The sequence below is a fragment of the Bos mutus genome, chromosome X, assembly GCF_027580195.1.
Source record: "Bos mutus isolate GX-2022 chromosome X, NWIPB_WYAK_1.1, whole genome shotgun sequence".
NCBI lineage: Eukaryota > Metazoa > Chordata > Mammalia > Artiodactyla > Bovidae > Bos > Bos mutus.
In genome coordinates, this window is record NC_091646.1 from 131,718,630 (window position 1) to 131,738,853 (window position 20,224).

The 20,224-nt window shown below is 50.3% G+C and overlaps 1 protein-coding gene across 6 annotated transcripts in view; it reads right to left on the reverse strand.

The window, feature by feature from the left end:
• GYG2 (glycogenin 2) overlaps positions 1-14,938 on the reverse strand; it is a 25,945-nt gene extending 11,007 nt beyond the window's left edge. The window contains exons 1-7 of one of the 6 annotated variants that reach the window (XM_070365308.1): positions 14,787-14,938; positions 13,813-13,963; positions 9,006-9,147; positions 7,195-7,369; positions 4,045-4,207; positions 3,689-3,815; positions 2,137-2,359 (exon numbers count right to left, since the gene is read on the reverse strand). In XM_070365308.1, coding sequence (XP_070221409.1) covers positions 2,137-2,359; positions 3,689-3,815; positions 4,045-4,207; positions 7,195-7,369; positions 9,006-9,147; positions 13,813-13,819 — 837 coding nt within the window. In that variant the 5' untranslated portion in view covers positions 13,820-13,963; positions 14,787-14,938. Of the gene's footprint in view, positions 1-2,136; positions 2,360-3,688; positions 3,816-4,044; positions 4,208-7,194; positions 7,370-9,005; positions 9,148-13,812; positions 13,964-14,152; positions 14,262-14,786 lie in introns of those variants that run through there. The other 5 variants (XM_070365307.1, XM_070365304.1, XM_070365309.1 and 2 more) reach the window with 5 other exon arrangements.
• Between the last annotated feature and the right edge of the window lie 5,286 nt (positions 14,939-20,224).

A 20,224-nucleotide genomic window follows, 5' to 3' on the forward strand; every position in this document is an offset into this window, starting at 1 on the left:
TCCATGGGGTCGCAAAGAGTCTGACAGAACTGAGCGACTCCATTAAAAAAAAAAAAGACAGCCTAAGCAGACTGCTTGGCAGAAAGGAACAGCACTTTGCTATCAGCGACAAGGTCTGAATAAACTCCTATTTGATTGTCTCCAATGGTCAGAGAAAGTTTTTTTTTTTTTTCTTCTCCTCAATCTTTTGGCCACAATGCACAGCATGGGGAGTCTTAGTTCCCCGACCAGGGATCAAACCCCTGCCCTCTGCATTGGAAGGTGAATGGACCTTCTTAACCACTGGACCATCTGAGATGTTGCAAGAAAGTTTTGGTTCTGACTGCAAAGTAGCACCCAGCTCCACCAAAAAAAACTGCAGTAAAAACACTAAAAAGTGAATTCTTTTCAAGGTCCCAATGCATGTATTTGCAGACACTGGACTACACTGTACCAGTAAATGTTCCCGTTAAAAACAAACCGAGAAATATAATTCCCTGGGACCTTACCTTAAAAGGTCTTTTGTCTGCCTGTTGAAATTCACTGCAGAACTCCAGTACGGAGAGCGTGCAGCATTATAGTTTAAAAAAAAAAATCAAATGGGTGCCCATTCCAGAACCTGAAAAGCCCTCTTCAGACACCGCCTTCAACGGCCTCTTCAATCAAGGACAGCAAGTGGAGAATGCCCGCTCCAATGACATCTATAATCAGTCATTTCCAGCCACTTAATCAATGAGTGGCTCTTTCCCTGATGAAGCCGGCTAATTTAAATGATTATTTCTGCGTCAGTTCGGTAAACCGCAGCCACAGTTCTGCTCATGAAACATTCACGATTTTGCACCAAAAAAAAAAGAAAAAAAATGCCCGCCTCTTTCAGCATCTTCCTACATGAAATACAGGGCATGCATACAGATGACAGTGGTCTAGGATCTAAAGCTTTGGCGGGTCCTTAACCTCCAACTATGGCCTTTATTTCTTGGGGTGAAATAACGCATCTTTCCTCGTCTAATTCCTTTCTGGTGTGCGTCGGCATTATTTAATATCTTCTAATTCCCTCATTTTTAAATAAACATGTCTATAAACGGTGTACTATTCCTGAACTTCCCTGGGGGTGCAGTGGTTAAGACTCTGGGCTTCCCGTGAGCGGGGACTCCGGTTTGATCCCTGGGCGGAGAACTAGATAACCACATGCCCCAGCGAAGACCTGGTGCGACCAAATACATACATATTTTTTAAAATTGAACTTAAAAATTCTTATTTCTTCCATGACTGTAGTCCTTGACAGATTTTTTTGTTCTCTTCTAAAGGGAAAGGTTTTTATATTTTTCTTTGTTTTTCCCCCAAACTGTCTTGAGATATAATTAATATATAATATTGTGTAAGTTTTAGGTATATAACATGGTATTTGATACAATTATATTATGCAAATTGTTTACCACTTGATGTTTTTGGGGGGGGATGTAATTTACTTTATTGGAATGGAGAACTGTCCAAGAGCCAACATCCTAATTTAACTGAAAACTATTTGTGAGATCGTATAACTATGTTATAATTTGAACTCCAACTTCTTCTTCTCAGAAAGAGGCTCATAGTTAAAATAAGAAAATAAGTATTTGGATATTAGAAACAAAAATGCATTTACAGTTGTCAAATTTTTAATGGACTTGATCAGCACAAAAGTGGCCGATAGGTTAAAGACGCAACATCCTTCAAGTACCCCTTTGAAAGTGCCTTTCTTGGAAATAAAAATGTAGTGTCTTATAAAAAACAAAAATTTACCTAGAAAATCTGCCTCTGAAACATTGACAGATTTTTTTTTTTTTTAATGTAACTTGGTGATTGCTTATAATAGCCTATATCTTGGAGAACGAAATGGCAACCCACTCCAGTATCCTTGCCTGGAAAATCCCATGGACGGAGGAGCCTGCCAGGCTACAGTCCATGGGGTCGTAGAGAGTCGGATACGACTGAGCGACTCACACACATCCTATATCTGTCTTTAAAAAAAAAAAAATTAACAGTGAGAAGAGATTCAACACAAGAACGTGGGGAGTCTGCCTTTGAAGAAAATGCCCAAGTGTAGATCATAGAGAACTGATACCTGGTTTCTGTCTGTTTCTAATCCCCGGTTTCAACTCTGGGGTTTCAGGACCTTACCGTGTGACCTGGGGGAGAGTGGTGGTCCTTGTTCCGGATATCTTCACAAAGGGGCAAGATGCTACGGTGGTAAATTCCCCACCACTGGTTAAGGAAGGACGTCTGATGCTGGTCGGCCCGCCCGGAGCCCTCCTCCAAAACGGAGCCCGTCTGGGGATTGTACTTGTAGTTCCAAGGCTTTGAGGACCCCAGAAAGTGGACCACCTTCGCACTGGAGCCAAATCTGAGGAAGAAACACAGACAAAAATTAATAAAGTTAAAAAAAAAAAGAAAGCCAGTGATCACCGCAGGACTCGTCACAGACAGTAAGATGCACCTCGACGGCTCAGGGATGATCCTCTCGTGACAGCCACTTAGACTTGCATTGAAAAAGAAAAATTGTTTACAGTCAGTCCACGTTGGCAGTCTTTCATATTTCTGTAGACCAAGAAACATAATCAGAACCCACTGGGATGCTCCCCACAACAGAAAGAATAAATCAGGAGTCTTAGAAAGGTGGGTGGTTTCGTAGCCCAAATCATCTCACCCTGAAAACGATGACAGATTTTTTAAAAAAATAGATTTCATAGCAGAGAATGAAAGCTGCAGACCTGAAAACTGGCATCTTGGGCAAGACGGGAAATTTTCCCCTCTTCATTTTTGTCTTTTTATGGTTATCATGCGAAGAGTTGACTCATTGGAAAAGACTCTGATGCTGGGAGTGATTGGGGGTAGGAGGAGAAGGGGACGACAGAGGATGAGATGGCTGGATGGCATCACTGACTCGATGGACGTTGAGTCTGAGTGGACTCCGGGAGTTGGTGATGGACAGGGAGGCCTGGCGTGCTGCGATTCATGGGGTCGCAAAGAGTTGGACACGACTGAGCGACTGAACTGAACTGAACTGATTGTTATCGCCACTCGCACCAACCTCACAGCTTTGAAAACATTTTTTTCTTAATTCATTGCTTTCTTATGAAATTTTGATATCATATTCTCCCCAGAGATCTGTGTGTTCTGTATGGCCCACTGTGCCCACTCTGGGACTCTCCTGATGGTCCAGGAGTTAGTATTTTGCATTCTAACGCAGGAAGTGTGGGTTCCATCCCTGGTTATTTAGCGTCCAACTCTTTGCGACTCCATGGACTGTAGCCCGTCGGGCTCCTCTGTCCATGGGATTCTCCAGGCACGGAGACTGGAGTGGGTTGCCATTCCCTTCTCCAGGGGATCTTCCCAACCCAGGGGTGGAACATGCATCTCCGGCACTGGCAGGCACATCCTTTACCGTGTGAGTCACCAGGGAAGCCCTTATACTCATAATTCATATTGAGGTTTCACAGAAAACAATAAAAATCTGAAAGCAGTTATCCTTCAATAAAAAAATGAATTAATAAAAATATATACTCTACATAATAACTACATTTTCAAAAAATTTGTAGTTATAGGTATACCTTTCATATTTTATAAGAAAATCTAACTGAAACTATATACAAAACCTATTATTTTTAAAATGTGTAAAAAGGGACACATCTGTGACATTTTTTCGTAAAGTATAACTACTTATGAAACTCACTGTTTAAAAGCAGGACTGTAGGTGTACGTGGTGTTGCTGCTCAAGTTATAGATGAAGGGCAAGTGCTTCTGGATGTCGGCGGTGGACCAGTTACTGAAGAAACTGTTCAGCAAGCCTTGGTCTGCCCCTAGAGAGTTACAGCATAGCCAAAGAAGTGAATAACGAATGGTGTAGTTTTCGCCCCCTGCACTGGGAGCTTGGCGTCTTAGCCACTGGACCAGCAGGCAAGTCCCTCAATCCCCATCTTTAACTTGCTATTCACAGATTCAAGGTGGCGGGGAGGAAGTGCCGGTGGGTCAAAGGGATGGCCACAGCCCCACTCCGGTCCACAAACGTCCAGCTGCCCCTCAACGTACCATCAAAGCTGCCGTGGTCGGTGGCGTGCTGTAACAGGAGGCTGTGCGTCTCCAGCGAAGGTTGGAAGACAAACACCCCGCTATTGAAGCAATCCGGCCACCCGGGATCCGGGGCCGCAGAAAACTCCCTCCTGTCGAACAGCTCATCGATGTTGGACAGCACCTGGGGAGACAGAGCGTGGGGCCCCCCCACGACGTGACGGGAGAGAACCAGTCTGACTCCATATTGAATCTGTGTCTGTGACTTGAACTTCTGTGCTCAACTGCTTCTGCTACAAGTTCATCACTAAAGGGATGAAGCAGACGGCTTCCCAGGTGGCTTGGGGGGAAACAACCGATCTGCCAATGCAGCAGACGCAGGAGACGTGACATGGGTTCGATCCCCTGGGTTGGGAAGATCCCCTGGAGAAGGAAATGGCAACCCACTCCAGTCGTCTTGCCTGGAGAATCCCATGGACAGAGGAGCCTGGGGGTTGCAGTTCATGGGGTCACAAAGAGTCAGACAGGACTGAGCACACATATCCCTAAAGGGATGTTGCACTTGAGCTTAAATGCTACACAATGGCCCATCTCTTGTCTCCAGGAACTGCCTGCCTCCAATGGAATGAGCCTTAAGCTAAAATTCCTTTGTTTAGCTCCCAGGAAATATCCAGACAAGGACAAGTTGATCACAAAAGGGAATTTGCCTGGAAGCTTCTGGTTGCTTAGTCACCAAGTCGTGCCCAACTCTTTGAGCCCCCGTAGACTGTAGCCCACCAGGCTCCTCTGTCCATGGGGTTCTCCAGGCAAGAATACTGGAGTGGGTTGCCATGCTCTTCTCCAGGGGATCTTCCCAAGAGATTGAACCACGTCTTCTGTTACCCGAACATTCCTGATGGAAGTGTTTTGGTATTCACTTACTTAACAAATCACCATCCACAGGCATTACTTTCTGCAAAAATTCCCCGGTCAGTCGTGTATTAACATACAAGTGAGAAATGCAACAGGAACTTCATGATGAACCAGACAATGGTCTGTGATGGGACAGTTATACCGAATTTTTGAGTGACCCTCTTCTTTGAGGCTTATATTCCAAAGAGAAGAATGTGTGTATCAGATTGCTCCCTGGTTTCATTTCAAGAGACACCATTGAAGCAACACCATCTATTAAGCAAAATTATCATCTCCAGGTTCTAAGGTCCTCTGTGGAACACTTAAACATTTAATTAATTTTATTTATTCTCTTTCATCTAGCAAATGTAACCAGTAAGCCTGGAAATCCATGAACATAGTGGTTTGCAAGTCAGTACATTGATGCGTTAGTCGCTCAGTTGTGCCAGACTCTTTGCAACCCCATGGACTGTAGCCCACCAGGCTCTTCTGTCCATGGGATTCTCCAGGCAAGAGTACTGGAGTGGGTTGTCATTTCCTCCTCCAGGGGATCTTCCCAACCCAGGGATCGAACCTGGGTCTCCTGCACTGCAGGAATATTCTTTACCGTCTGAGTCACCAGGGAAGCCCCAGTATATTGATGATATGCTCTTAACTGTATTGCTCTTAATTGTATTTATTCTCTTCTATCCAGCAAACATGACCTACGAGACTGGAAATCCACAAACACGGAGGTTTGCAAGTGAATAGCATATCAGCCTGCGAGAGCTTGATCACTAACAGTACTCCTCTCCAGCACACCTCCTGGCTTTATAAATTGTGCTCTGTTTGGGAAAAAAAAATATTACTCTGATTGTTCCTCTATTCTCATTTTCCTCTCCACACCTCCATCTTCCTAGACCACCTTTGCACAACCAGGACAACCCAGAATGGATCTCCAACACTCCAATCTCATTTCACATTTCGACGTTCCAATGGCTGTTTGTGAAAATACCTGACCTCGGCTCCAACACCGAGGGTCACTACCCCAGATGACTACAGTGGAGATGCTATAGCCTAAGAAGCCAGGTTTCCAGTCCCACCAGGACTGTATAATTCACGGTACAATCAAAGAAGAGTATTTTTCCAATATTTTATTTTGTGCAGATGACATAATGAAATCACTCGTCCTAGGGAAGGGACGGGCCTTCAACTAACCCAGTGTTCTCAGCAACACTATTGGGTGTCTTCTACCCGATGTTGACTGACTAAATGTTGGTAGTAGAGATGAACATTACCCGGTGGGTGTCAGGAAGCATTTAACAGGAGGCTTCCTGTGTGCTGCTTTCTATCTGTTGGGAATCCTCTGTTCCTTATTAATTCCTGAATATTCAGGAATTAAGAGGGGAGGCAAGCCTCTCCTTGGACTAAGAAATCCAGGCATTTCCTTCGTTAGTTTTTCCATACAGTGATAAGCACCCTCTTCTTTCTTATGAACCATATGGTACAAGTGGTTATTTACAACTCTCTCTTTCATATGGGTGACCTCATGTTTTCTTGATAACTTGTAAGTTTTGATTTTATCTCTGCTGAAAATAGCTATCGTGTAAGACAGTATAAGTGAAGTGAAGTCCCTCAGTCGTGTCTGACTCTTTGCAATCCCGTGGACTGTAGCCTAACAGGCTCCTCCATCCATGGGATTCTCCAGGCAAGAATACTGGAGTGGGTTGCCATTTCCTGCTCCAGGGGATCTTCCCGACCCAGGGATCGAACCTGGGTCTCCCGCATTGCAGGCAGACGCTTTAACCTCTGAGCCACCAGGGAAGACAGTATAAATACATACACAATGTTGAATAAAACACCTTTGCTCCATCAGAGCTCTGGTCTCCACGTCTTTCTTTCTCTCTCTCTTTCTCTCCCTCTCTTTTTCAGGCTGATCCCCTGGAGCGCAGAGGCTCTCTGAGTTCACTTTCCTGCCCGGGTTTCTAAGACCCTCTCGAGAAGGTGCTCTGCGCCTTCCCCACATTGAGAGGGCGCCTGAGGGCTTTGTGAACAGAGCAAGCCCCGTGTCAGGGGATTTATTGGCTTTCTGTGTAAACCAAGGAATATCAGCCTCCTTCCATCCTTTACTTCCTTATCGTCGACTCCGGACCACCAGGTTCCGGTCCATTAAAGGAGCTCAACAGGTGGGGACCCACCAGCACTGGCTAGCAGCCTGCTGATGGAGAGAGGGACGTGAACTTTGAGTGGGCGGCTCCTCGTCAAGCAGAAGGTCTGGACCTCCCCCTCCTGCACACTCACCAGTGTGTCTGCATCCAGGAAGACGCATTTGCTGTACCGGGTGAGCGTCCAGCAGTGAAGCTTGGTGAGGGTGATCCCGAGGTCAGGTCTCTTCAGAAAGGCCAGGTGGACGTAGTCCGCACTGTCTATTAGGTTCACCTCGATGACCTCATCGAACACCCTTGAGAGGATAACCCTGGGAAAAGACAGGCCGAGTTCTAGGAGACCAGGAGACCGTTTCACACAAGATACTCTGTCCCTTGGTGCTCACATTTCATTTTGTAGGAGTATATGCTGAAGTGTTTTTCTCTAAAAGGTTCTGGAGGGATAAAAATCTTTGTACAAATATACGTGCTCAGTCGTGTCCCTCTCTTGGCGACACCATGGACTGCAGCCCGTCAGGCTCCTCTGTCCGTGGGATTCTCCCCCAAGATACTGGAGTGGGTTGCCATTTTCTCCTCCAGGGGATCTTCCAAACCCAGGGATCGAACCTACATTGCTTATGTCTCCTCCAATGGCAGGCAGCTTCTTTACAACTAATGCCAACCAGGAAGTTGGGGGAAAAAAACAAGATTTTTTTCTGCAAGCATTTTACCTCAGAAAGACTGTCTTTCTGTCAAATTTTACCTCAGAAGTTCCTTCTTCCTGCCAGATTTCATCTCAGAAACTCCTTCTGTCAGATTTTTATCTCAGATCCTCCTATTGGCTGTCAGATTTTTGCCTAAGAAACCCCTACTTTATGTCAGATTTCACCACAGAGACCTCTAGCTTCTGTCAGATTTTACCTTACAATGTTCATCTTTCTGTCAGATGTCACCCCAGAAGGTTCATGTTTCTGTCAGATTTTACCCCTGAACCCACTATGTCCTGTCAGATTTTCCTCAGAACCCCATCGTTTCTGTCAGATTTTATGTCAGAACCCCTGAGTGTCTGTCAGAATTTGCCTCAGAACCCCTCGTTTCTATCAGATTTTACCTTAGAATGTTCATCTTTCTGTCAGATCTCACCCCAGAAGGTTCATGTTTCTGTCAGATTGTACCCCTGAACCCTCTGTGTCCTGCCAGATTTTACCTCAGAACCTCGTGTGTCAGATTTTACCTCAGAACCCCTTAGTTTACGTCAGATTTTATGTCAGAACCCCTGAGTGTCTGTCAGAATTTGCCTCAGAACCCCCTAGTTTCTATCAGATTTTACCTTCCAACGTTCATCTTTCTGTCACATAATAGCTCAGGTACATGCCCCACGCCAGTCTGTCAGATTTTGCCTCAGTCTCTCAGCTATATTTCAATAAAAATGTAAGGAAAATAAAAATGCTTTAACTTAGCTCACGATGTGGGCTTCCCAGATGTCTCAATGGTAAAGAACCCACCTGCTTATGCAGAAGACACCGGTTCCATCCCGAGGTTGGGAAGGTCGCCTGGAGGAGGCAATGGCTACCCACTCCAGTGTTCTTGCCTGGAGAATCCCATGGACAGAGAAGCTTGGCAGGTTACAGTCCACGGGGGTCGCAGAGATTGTCACACGACTTAAGGAGTGTGCATGCATGTGGACTAGTGGGACGGTCGCTCCTCAAAGTCCCCCACGCACCCCACCCCCCCCCCGAATCAATGACGTGGATCCCCATATTTGAGGCAAGGAGCTACTCTACACACGCGTGGCGTTGCGTGTCAGGATTCTGAAACAGGACCCCTTCCTCTAGTAACAACCGCAAGCCCTTCTGCAAGCGTCCGAGCCCCACCACGTGTGCGCCGGTCCGAGCTCAGGGACCACGGCCCAGAACCTCCGCCAGCTTCTACGGTCGGCAGAGCCGGGTGTGCGTGCGCGAGTCTTACCTGAGCGGGTTGGACACCTGAGGCGTGACGAGCACCACCAGCCTCCTGGTGGCCCTGTGCTCCCGCAGCGACTGCCCCAGCACCAGGGCCCCCTGGCAGTAGACGTCGTTGGTGGCCAGCGTGACAAACGCCTGGTCGGACACTGTGGACGGGGACAGCCGGGTTACGTTCCCGCCCGGCCTCAGGGCTCAGCGGTGCGGCTGAGCGCCACCTCTGACTCTCGAGCTTCACGAGCGGGACTGGACAAGACTTTCCCAGCTGGCGCCAGTGGTGAAGAACCCGCCTGCCCATTCAGCAGACCTGAGAGACGCGGGTTCGATCCCTGGGTGGGGAAGATCCCCTGGAGGAGGGCGTGGCCACCCACTCCAGTGTTCTTGCCCAGAGAATCCCATGGACGGAGGACAGTCCACGGGGTCGTGAAGAGTCAGGCACGACTGAGGCGACTTAGCACGCATGCGTGCATATTCCAAAATAGGCTTCAGGGACATTTCACGTGCATTCTTTCATTGAAAAATTAAAAAAGAAAATTCTTCAAAAAGAAAAGAAAACCCACATGCATGCAGGAAACACTAAATACGAGACTAAGTCAAGCAAAGTGTGATTAAAATTTCCTGGTGCTGATGAACAGATCTAAGTTTATACACTGTATCTGTTTATATACACCAGGAAATTTTAATCGTATATTCTGCTTATATACAAACAGACACTGCATATAAAATAAACAAGCAACAAAGACCTACTGTACAGCACAGGGAACTCTATATCTTCTAATAACCTATAATGGAAAAGAATTAAAAAAAAAAAAAAGAATACGGAGGGACTTCGCTAGTGGTCTAGCAGTTAAGACTATGTTCTTCGCTTTGCAGGGGACATGGCTTCAATCCCTGGTCTGGGGATCTAAGATCTCACATGCCATGCCCCTATCTCCAAAATAAAAAAAAAAAAACACACATATATAAAAATTAAAATATACGAATATATACATATATGTATAAAAACATCTACAACCAAGTATATCTAGATATAGATATATATACAATATATAAATGAATATATGCTCAGCCATGTCCAATTCTTGCGACCCCATGGACTGTAGCCCACCAGGCTCCTCTGTCCCTGGGATTCTCGAGGCAAGAATACTGGAGTGGGTTGCCATTTCCTTCTCCAGGGGATCTTCTGACTCAGGAATAGAGCCCAGGTCTCCTGCACTGGCAGGCAGATTCTTTACCACTAGCTCCACCTTGAAAGCCCAACAAGAATTTTTCACTTTCGTGCATATTTATAACTGAATCACTTTGCTGAAAACAACACGATATTGTAAATTAACCATCCTTCAGTTGAAAAAATAAAATTTCCTTTTGCTCCGGAACGACACACGTGCCTAGCTCAGACTGCTTATTTGACTCTCCATTCAAGTCTCAAAAACTCACCCAAAACTTTTAGGTCTCAGGTGAACACAAAGCCAAGGTAGAAACAACACTCGGATTGATCCGAGTTACCACGAGGATTCCCCCCAACTTTGCCAAAAGAACCGGGCTCTCAAAAGGGAACCGCCAGACCCATTAGTTAAATCGCACACACCCCAGTCGTTGGCAAGACTTCAACTCAAGGGTGTATGAAGCCAAGGAGACGGGCTTCAGAAGAGAAAGGAAGACTGTTTCATTCACCAAAAATCCCCTGTTTCCCCAGGGTCTCCGCAGCAGGGAAAGAAACTCCAACAGCTGATGAGACTGACGGCAGTTCCAAGTTCGAAGAATGCGTGATGTGGACGTTCACAGGGAATTTTAAACCGCTTGATTCTGATTTCGTCCTGGCCGACAGGACGAAACCAAGGGGATCAGGAGATCCAGGCCTTGGCTCCCGAGCTGGCAACAGAAATTAACATTCGCAGCGTTTGGTCTGGGGCTGGAACACACACAGCTCAGTTCTCAAAGGCCAGATGGCGCTCCCCTGGGGCCCCCGCGCCCTCCCTGCCTCCAAAGACAAAGTCACCCCAGAAAGAATCGCAGGACCCAGCATTCCTGGGCCCGTTTTCCTGTTTTAACCTTGACATTCTGCTGGGGTGAGTGCCCACCTGCCCAAGGGCCTCCTGTCTACCCCTGGCTGGGGTTCTTCTTGGATTAAGAAGATGAGGATTCCTGGCATCTCGGCCATGAGTTATTACCGATAGGAAAAACTCAGAACTCAAGTCTGCAGCTCCAGAGATGGCTGTCTATCTAATCATCTACCTAGCTATCATCATCTGTTAACACTAATAACATCCGTCTAGGAAATGGCACCCCACTCCAGTAGTCTTGCCTGGAAAAATCCCATGGATGGAGGAGCCTGGTGGGCTACAGTCCAGGGGGTCGCAAAGAGTTGGACACGACTGAGGGACTTCACTTTCTTTACCTTTCTTTGTCCATCTATATATCTACTTACTTACGTATCTTGATACCCACGTATCCTCTATGCATCTTATCATTATCTATTAATATTAATGACATCTATCTATCCACGTATTTATCATCTACTTAGCTATCACCTATATTTATGTATGCTCTGTGCATCTATTATTATCTATTAATATTAACAACATCTATCTATCCATCTATTTAGGGCTTGGCAGGTGGCGCTGGTGGTAAAGAACCCGCCTGCCAATGCAGGAGACATAAGAGACGTGGGTTCGATCCCTGGGTGGGGAAGATCCCCTGGAGGAGGGCATGGCAACCCCCTCCAGTATTCTTCCCTGCAGAATTCCACGGACAGAGGAGCCTGGCCAGCTACAGTCCGTGGGGTGGCAAAGAGTTGGACATGACTGAGCCACTGAGCACGTACGCAGCCACGCTGAAAGGCCGAGTTTCCACTTGACGGGATGTGAGGGTGGGGACGTCTGGCATGGAACACAAACAGGACTGGTGGCTGTCCTCCAACCCCAGGATGAAAAAGAAAAAAAATACATCTCCCAAAGTCTACTTCACCCTGCAGACAGCGGCAGCTGCTGGTTTTATGAGGGGTCGGGAAGAAATGTTTACTCCGATTCCTCGCCTCCTTCCCCTTCCACCCACCTAACAACCACTCCCCCAAAATAACACCCCTGGCTTCCTCGGCGGGGTGGGGGGGCCCTCCTCTTTCACTCAAAGGCGTGTTTTGTTCCCGGCTGAGAGCGCTGAATCCCCAGTGGGGTCTCTCCAGCACGCTGCCCAGCCCGACGGCCATGTGTCCGAACGTCCCTCCTGAATGCTACCATTTATACAGACCCTCGCCGGTTTCCAGAAAACGCGTATTTTTTTTTTTTGGAGAGCTCCAAGCCGCTCCCTGGAACACACATCAACAGAACCTTGCAGCCTACAGCAGGAAATCGGCCCAAACAACTTTGCCTCTCTAAGGCACAGAGGTGGGAAACAGTTGAGAAGCCGCCTGGCGACTTATTACCAAATCGCTCCTCTGAATAAAAAGCAACCTGAAACTTTTTTTTGTTGTTGTTAATGCTCTCATGAATGATCAGGCCTGACTTGGGTGCAAGTAGAGATTGTCTTCATGATAAAAAGAACAACAAAAAAAACAGGAACAGGCGGGAATTTCCCAGCAGGCAAGTGGTTAGGTGTGGCTCCCCAGGTGGCTCAGTGGTAAGGAATTCGCCTGCCAATGCAGGAGATGGGGGTTCAATCCCTGGTCCGGGAAGATCCCCTGGAGAAGGGAATGGCAACCCACTCTGGTATTCTTGCCTGGAGAATCCCCATGGACAGAGGAGCCTGGCAGGGCTACGGTCCATGGGAGCAAAGAGTCGGTTACGACTCAGACACTTGGCATGTATGCGGGGAAGCAGTTAGGATGTCAAGCTCTCCCTGCTGGGGGCCCAGATTCCACTCGTGGTCAGCAAGGCAAAATCCCACATGCCGGGTGAGCTGGCCAAACCAGCCCTCTTCCCCAGACACACAAAAAAACCCAAAGAAACAGAACAGGACAGACATCTTTCCCATGGGTGAAGGCTACATTTTATCATCCCATTTCTAAGCCTCTGAGGTCCACTGTCCCAAATGGATGTCCCCGCCAAACCCGAGGGCAGGCGGAGAGGATGCAGTTGAAGCCCTTGGGAGTCAGGGCTCACCACAGTCCCAGCCATCCCACCAAAGGCAGCCTGCTGCCCTGCAGCGGGGATTAACCCCAGATCTTTATACGGGAATAAGCAACTCTGTCTCTGGTCTGATCTTGCTGAGGACCAAAGACGCTCTGTGTTCCCAGAGTTTTACGACCGCGAACTTCCCATGGTTTTGCACGTCGGTAAGCCTCTCACACAGTTCCGTGCCTGCCAAGAAAATGGTCCGCCCAACCTCCAAGGGCTAAGCTTTCACAGAAGGAAAATTACCAAATCTCAGTGCCCCTTGACCATCTGTTTTTGAGGGCAGGAGGAGAAGGGGGCGACCCAGGACGAGCCCCTTGGATGGCAGCACAGACTCAACGGATGTGAATTTGAGCAAACTCGGGCAGATGGTGATGGACAGGGAGGCCTGGCGCGCTGCAGTCCGTGGAGTCGCCAAGAGTCAGACACGACTGAGCTACTGAACAACAGCCACACATGTCCCTAAAGCTCAGCCCTTCCCAGCCGCTGAGACCCACTGTCTCACCCACAGTCGCACCAAAGGTCACCAAGCTCTCCAGCCCCCGGGGTGAGCGAGGGGCTGGGCGGATACAGCATGGTGGGCGGTGAAGAGTTTGGGGACCACTTTGTGCGGGCACAGCGGGGAGGTGGGGGTCCCCCCGCCCCCAGCGCAGTCCATCTCACCCAGGCTACGGAGGCTGGCCGCCAGGAGGGTTCTCCGCTTACCAGGCATGGTGTGGGCGCAGCGCGCGATGGGCACCACGTGGCCGAGGGCGCCCAGGCGCGGCGGGCTGCCTCTCTCCCGGGCTCCAGCCGCCCAGCCGAGCGGAGGCGTCGGCTGCGTCTCCAGGGGCCCCACCCGCTCCGAGTTCAAGGCCTGCGAAGACAGCTGGGCGTTCCGGATACCCGCACCGCCCCAAGCCCCGGCCCCTCCCGAGTCAGCCCACGTCTCCGCCGCGCGCAGGGGCAGCCGCGGGCCCTCCCGCCGCCTGGGCGCCCCCGGGTGTCCTCAGGGTCCCCCCGCCGCGCCCGGCACAGGCTCCAGGCGCCCCCCGCCCGCACACACCCCCATCCACGGCCGAGACTTCAGCGGCCTCGCTGCGCCCCCCACCCGATGACTCCTTTCACCGCGTGTCTAGCCCTGCGCCCCGCCCCTCTCTGAGTCTCTGCGCTCCAGCAGCCCAAGTGCGCCCCAAATCCGCTCCCGGGTGCCCCCTCCCCTCGGGCGCCCAGGCTGCCACCACGCCTCCGGAAGCTTCCTACACCTCCCACCCCCGAGCCTTCCACACCCCCGCGGCCCGCTCCTCCTCCGAGCTCCGGGAGCTCCGGGTCTCCGCCGCGCCCAGGCCGCCCCCACGTGGTGCGCTGGGGCAGCCCCGGCCCAGGCCTGCGCCCCGCTCCCCGGGCCCGGATCGCCGGCGGCGCCCCCCACCTTCTCCACGCTCCGGTAGTTGCTGGCCCGGGTGGGCGGGGCGGCGCGCGGCCCAAAGATGGGCGGCTCTCCAGAAGGTCAGCTCCGCCCCCGGGCGGGGGTCTCCCGCACGGCCCGCCCCAGCCGCGCGCCCCGCCTGGTGCCCCGGCTGAGGCCCCTCGGAAGGGAGTGCCTGGAGGCGGGCACCTCGGACTCCCCGCCCCGCTCCCTCGGGCCCCTCCCCGCGGAATCCAGGCGTCTGGGGCGTCCTGGCTCTAAAACCTCTAACCTTTAACACGCCGCCCGCAAAGTCAATGTTTGCACTGGCCTCAGGGCCCCAGGCCAGCGCGCGGCCCGGGGCAGAGGCCACGCTGGAAACGTGATCGTACGGCGGGAACGTGTGGTGAGCGGAGGAGGAGCGCGCGCGGGGCGTGGACAGTGCGTGGGTGCGTGCGGCGTGCACGGTGCTTGGGCGCAGGAGGGAGGGACTGATCAGACTCGGTGATGGAGAGAAGCGTAATGCGGGCGGATGAACCTGAGTAGACGAAGGGGAGAACACAGTTATGAGTGAATGCATGCCAGAGAGAATGAATGAATGAGTTCCTGCGTGCCTGCCTGAGTGAATGAATGGATGAGCTCCCGAGTGCGTCCCTGAGTGAATGAATGAGTGAGTTCCATGTGTGCCCGAGTGAAGGAATGAATGAGTTCCCGCGTGCAGGCCTGAGTGAATGAATAAATGAACTCCCGAGTGCGTGCCTGAGTGAATGAGTTCCTGTGTGCAGACCTGAGTGAATGAATGAGTTCCCCTGTACATGCCTGAGTGAATGAATGAATGAGTTCCTGCGTGCCTGCCTCAGTGAATGAATGGATGAGCTCCCGAGTGCGTCCCTGAGTGAATGAATGAGTGAGTTCCATGTGTGCCCGAGTGAAGGAATGAATGAGTTCCCATGTGCAGGCCTGAGTGAATGAATGAATGAGTTCCCATGTACATGCCTGAGTGAATGAATGAATGAGTTCCCGCGTGCAGGCCTGAGTGAATGAATAAATGAACTCCCGAGTGCGTGCCTGAGTGAATGAGTTCCTGTGTGCAGGCCCGAGTGAATGAATGAATGAGCTCCCGAGTGCGTGCCTGAGTGAATGAGTTCCTGTGTACAGACCTGAGTGAATGAATGAGTTCTCCTGTACATGCCTGAGTGAAGGAATGAATGAGTTCCCGCGTACAGGCCCGAGTGAATCAATGAATGAGCTCCCGCTTGCAGGCCTGAGTGAATGAATGAATGAGCTCCTGTGTGCAGACCTGAGTGAATGAATGAGTCCCCTGTACATGCCTGAGTGAATGAATGAATGAGCACCCGTGTGTGTGCCTGAGTGAATGAGTGAATGAGCTCCCTGTGCGTGCCCGAGTGAATGAGTGAATGAGCTCCCGAGTGTGTGCCTGAGTGAATGAATGAGTTCCTGTGTGCATGCCTGCCTGCCTGAATGAATGAATGCCTGCAAGAATGGGTGAGTCTGTGAATTCGTGAACGAGCGCTGGTCTGCTGGAGTGGGTGAATGAGTGAATTAATAATTCACGGATGCCTGAGTGCATGCATTAACGAAGCAAGCACACAGGAGGGAGGAAGCAGATTGCTTTGGCCCAGAGGGAAAGAGAGGGTTAAAGAAGCCACATTCCGGGCTGGCGAAGGGGTTGCGGGGTGGTTCCTGGCACTTTCTCCTGCCTTGGGGGAGAAAATGAGACCCTTCCAGGCCAAATGCAAACGCAGTCCTGGAGAAGGCAGATTCCTTCCTGCCTCATCCCTGAACCCACCCTTTCATTACTGTTCAGAAAGCATCCTAGGAATTCCACGCTCTACCCAGCCCTCGGGAAGTCCAGGAAACACCACGAGGCGGGCTGATAGGTTTGGAGGAAGTAGATATCACCCCCTCCCACCCGCAGGAGCTGGACACCCTAACCTGTGCTGCACTCCAAGCCCTCCTCCCCCAGCTTTTGCTTCCACGGGTCACAGCATCTTCCAGGGCGTTCTGACAAACAGTCCCAGGTCTCGTTACACCCCTAGCCTCAGGAAACTGCGTGTTGGGGTCTTCCCTCTTGTACCAAGCTTCCCTCCCCCTGGTGGGTTCTGATTGCTGACTTGTGGGCTTGGGATGGCTGGAGCACCCTGTGGCTAGAGAGCGGGGGAAGTAGGTGGGAGCCAGAGAAGCAACTGAGGGAAACTGGAGAAATGTTTGTGTCTGTTCTTTTTTCCAGTTCTCATGTTTATTTCATATTACCTGCGAGTGTACTGAGTGGTTTCAGTCATGTCTGACTCTCTGCAACCCCGTGGACTGTAGCCCGCCAGGCTCCTCTGTCCATGGGATTCTCCAGGCAAGAATACTGGAGTGGGTTGCCATGCCCTCCTCCAAGGCATCTTCCTGACCCAGGGATGGAACCCCAGTCTCCAGCACTGGCAGGCGGGGTCTTTACCACGAGCGCCATGTGGGAAGCCCTTATTTCATAACTTCAAAAAAAAAAAAAAATGTAAGTCTCTGTTAGAGTATAATAGATGAAGGGCTTCCCTGATGGCTCAGTGATGAAGAATCTGCCTGCCAATGCAGGAAACAACCGATGTTCGGTCCCTGGATCGGGAACATCCCCTGGAGGAGGGCATGGCAACCCACTCCAGTATTCCTGCCTGGAGAATCCCATGGGCAGAGGAGCCTGGAGGGCTACAGTCCATGGGCTCACAGAAGAGGGGGAAATGGCTTAGCGTATAAACAGCAGCAACAACATGCTGTTTCAGGTGTACGGCAAAGTGATTCAGTCGCACATATACACGTGTCTATTTTGTTCATGGGTTCTCATTAGTTACCTATTTTATACATAGTGTAATAGCGTGTATGTGAAGTGAAAGTCGCTCAGTCGTGTCTGACTGTGACCCCATGGACTGTAGCCCACCAGGCTCCTCTGTCCACGGGATTCTTCAGGCGAGAATACTGGAGTGGGTTGCCATGCCCTCCTCCAGGGGATCTTCCTGACCCAGGGATTGAACCCCCGTTTCCTCCATGGCAGGCAGATTGTTTACCGTCTAAACCACCAGGGAAGCCCAGTGTGTAGAATCAATCTCAGTTTCACATTTTACCCCACTCTGGATTTCTGCTTTGCAAATATGTTCATCTCTGCCATTTTTCTGGATTCCACATATACGCATTAACATATGATATCTGTCTTTCTGACTTCACTCTGTATAGACCGTCTCTGGGTGCACCCACATCTCTGCAAATGGCACAATTTCATTCCTTATTATGGCGGAGGTATTTAGTCCATCCAAAAGGAAATTAACCCTGAATATTCACTGGAAGGACTGATGCTGAAGCTGAAGCTCCAATCCTTTGGCCATCTGATGGGAAGCACTGACTCACTGGATAAGACCCTGATGCTGGGAAAGATTGGGGGCAGGAGGAGAAGGGGACGACAGAGGATGCAATGGTTGGATGGCATCACCGACTCAATGGATATGAGTTTGAGTAAACTCCAGGAGTTGGTGATGGACAGGGAGGCCTGGCGTACTGTGGTTCATGGGGTCTCAAAGAGTCGGGCACGACTGAGCGACTGAACAACAACAGCAAACAGAGCCGAAGGCGGTCAGCCACAGGCCATCCTCCCGGATCTCCGGGCAAAAGCTAGGTCCATTTTTAAACCAAGAGCAGACATCCTGCCATGGGCGCAACTGGGTTCCTTTGGGGGTGGGGGGCGCTAGCCAGGAAGCCAGGTGACCTGTGGGCGCCGTGAGCCCAAGGCGGTCTCTGCTCTCGGGTGCCTCACAAAGGATGTTTGTCTATTGCAAAACTGAGCCTGCCTTCTCCCAAGACGTTGTTTGGAGAAAATGAGTCTTTGGTTGCTACATCAGATGCAATGTTGTTAGCAAGTTACAGGGCCCTTTGTGAGACATAGTTCAAGCCCACAAGCTAGAAAAGTATGCCAACCGGCTGGATTGCTTGCCACATTTTTGTGACTAAAGCCTCGTGAGGAATCTTGAAAGGCAAGCAAGACAATGAGAACAGATTCTGCAGTATATCTATAAATACATCCTTCTGTGTGCATCACGATTGCAATAATATATGCACGTTTTAGGGCTTCCCCGGTGGGTCAGCAGTAAAGAACCCACCCGCAATGCAGACTCAGGAGACGCAGGTTCAATCCCTGGGTCGGGAAGACCCCCTGGAGGAGGGCATGGCAACGCTCCAGTCTTCTTGCCTGGAGAATCCCATGGACAGAGGAGCCTGGCAGGGTTACAGTCCATGGGGTCGCAGAGATTCAGACTCGACTGAGCAACTTTCACTTCACTGCTGTTTGCCACTCATGGTTCTAGGAGTTACAGATACATCCATGTTTTTCCAAATGTATATTCTAGTCGGGGAGGTGGGGAGAAGCCAGGCAATAAACAATTGAAAGTCACACTTTATACGGTGTTGGAAGTGGATATGGGAGACAGAGAGAGAGAACAAAAGTCTGAGCAGAGGAGGTGGGCAAGAAAGTGCCCTTGGCTATGATTGCAATGGTCTCATCTCTAATTAATGCCCCTCTGGTTTATAGCCAAAGGTGAGAGAGCCAGCTGGTGCCCCCAGCCCTCCACTCCAGTGGCAAAATGTTCTCTGCTTGTCAGTCCAACTTGTTCAGTCGCTCAGTCGTGTACGTCTCTTTGAGACCCTACAGACTGCAGCCTGCCAGGCCTCCCTGTCCATCTCCAACTCCCGGAGTTTGCTCAAACTCAGGTCCATCGAGTCGGTGATGCCATCCAACCATCTCATCCTCTGTCGTCCCCTTCTCCTCCCGCCTTCAATCTTTCCCAGCATCAGGGTCTTATCCAATGAGTCAGCTCTTCCCATCAGGTGGCCAAAGGATTGGAACTTCAGCTTCAGCATCAGTCCTGCCAATGAATATTCAGGGTTGATCTCCTTTAGAATGGACTGATTGGATCTCCTTGCAGTCCAAGGGACTCTCTAGAGTCTTCTCCAACACCACGGTTCAAAAGCATCACATCCAAGCACTGCTTTTATTTTCGGCTGAGGGGAGTTTGGGGCATCTGTCCAACCATGGACCATTTATGGAGCCCCAGCTATTTGTGGACAGGCAGCTATCTTTGCCGCACACCTGTTCTAGAAGGGCAGGGAGGGAGGTGGCCAGGATAAAGGAGAGACGGCTGCAAAGCGCAGATGTGCTCACAGCTCTGCTGGATTCCGGGGAACGCGCTGCGTTTATATTTGGAACTCCTGGGGACAAGCCTCCGTTAGGAAGGCGGGGCTTGGGGGACGCCAACCCACACCCACTGAAGCCTGTCAACACCCAGGCCCAGAATAGTACGCGATATGAAATCAGTCAAGCTAATTCTACTATTCCCTCTGGAGTCTGATCTGCAAATAAGCACTCACGGGAGGGGACTGGCTCTTGGACACCTTGATCCTTTTTTCACTTTTCGCTGCATCTTCTGTGCTAGGAAATCTCGGGAGACTTTTCACCAGTGAGAGTGGGCTTCTTGTGGCTCAGACAGAACTTGCGTTTGAGCACATTGTGACTCCAAGAAAAGCAAAAGGGTTGCCCAGTGCTTAGCGATCTCTAATGGAGAGGACGCAGGTTCGATCCCTGGTCAGAGAACTAAGACGCTACATGCCGTGGAACAACCAGACGGCCCGAGTGCCACAGCTAGAGAAAGGCTGAGCACTGCAACAAAGACTCACAGCAGCCAAAAG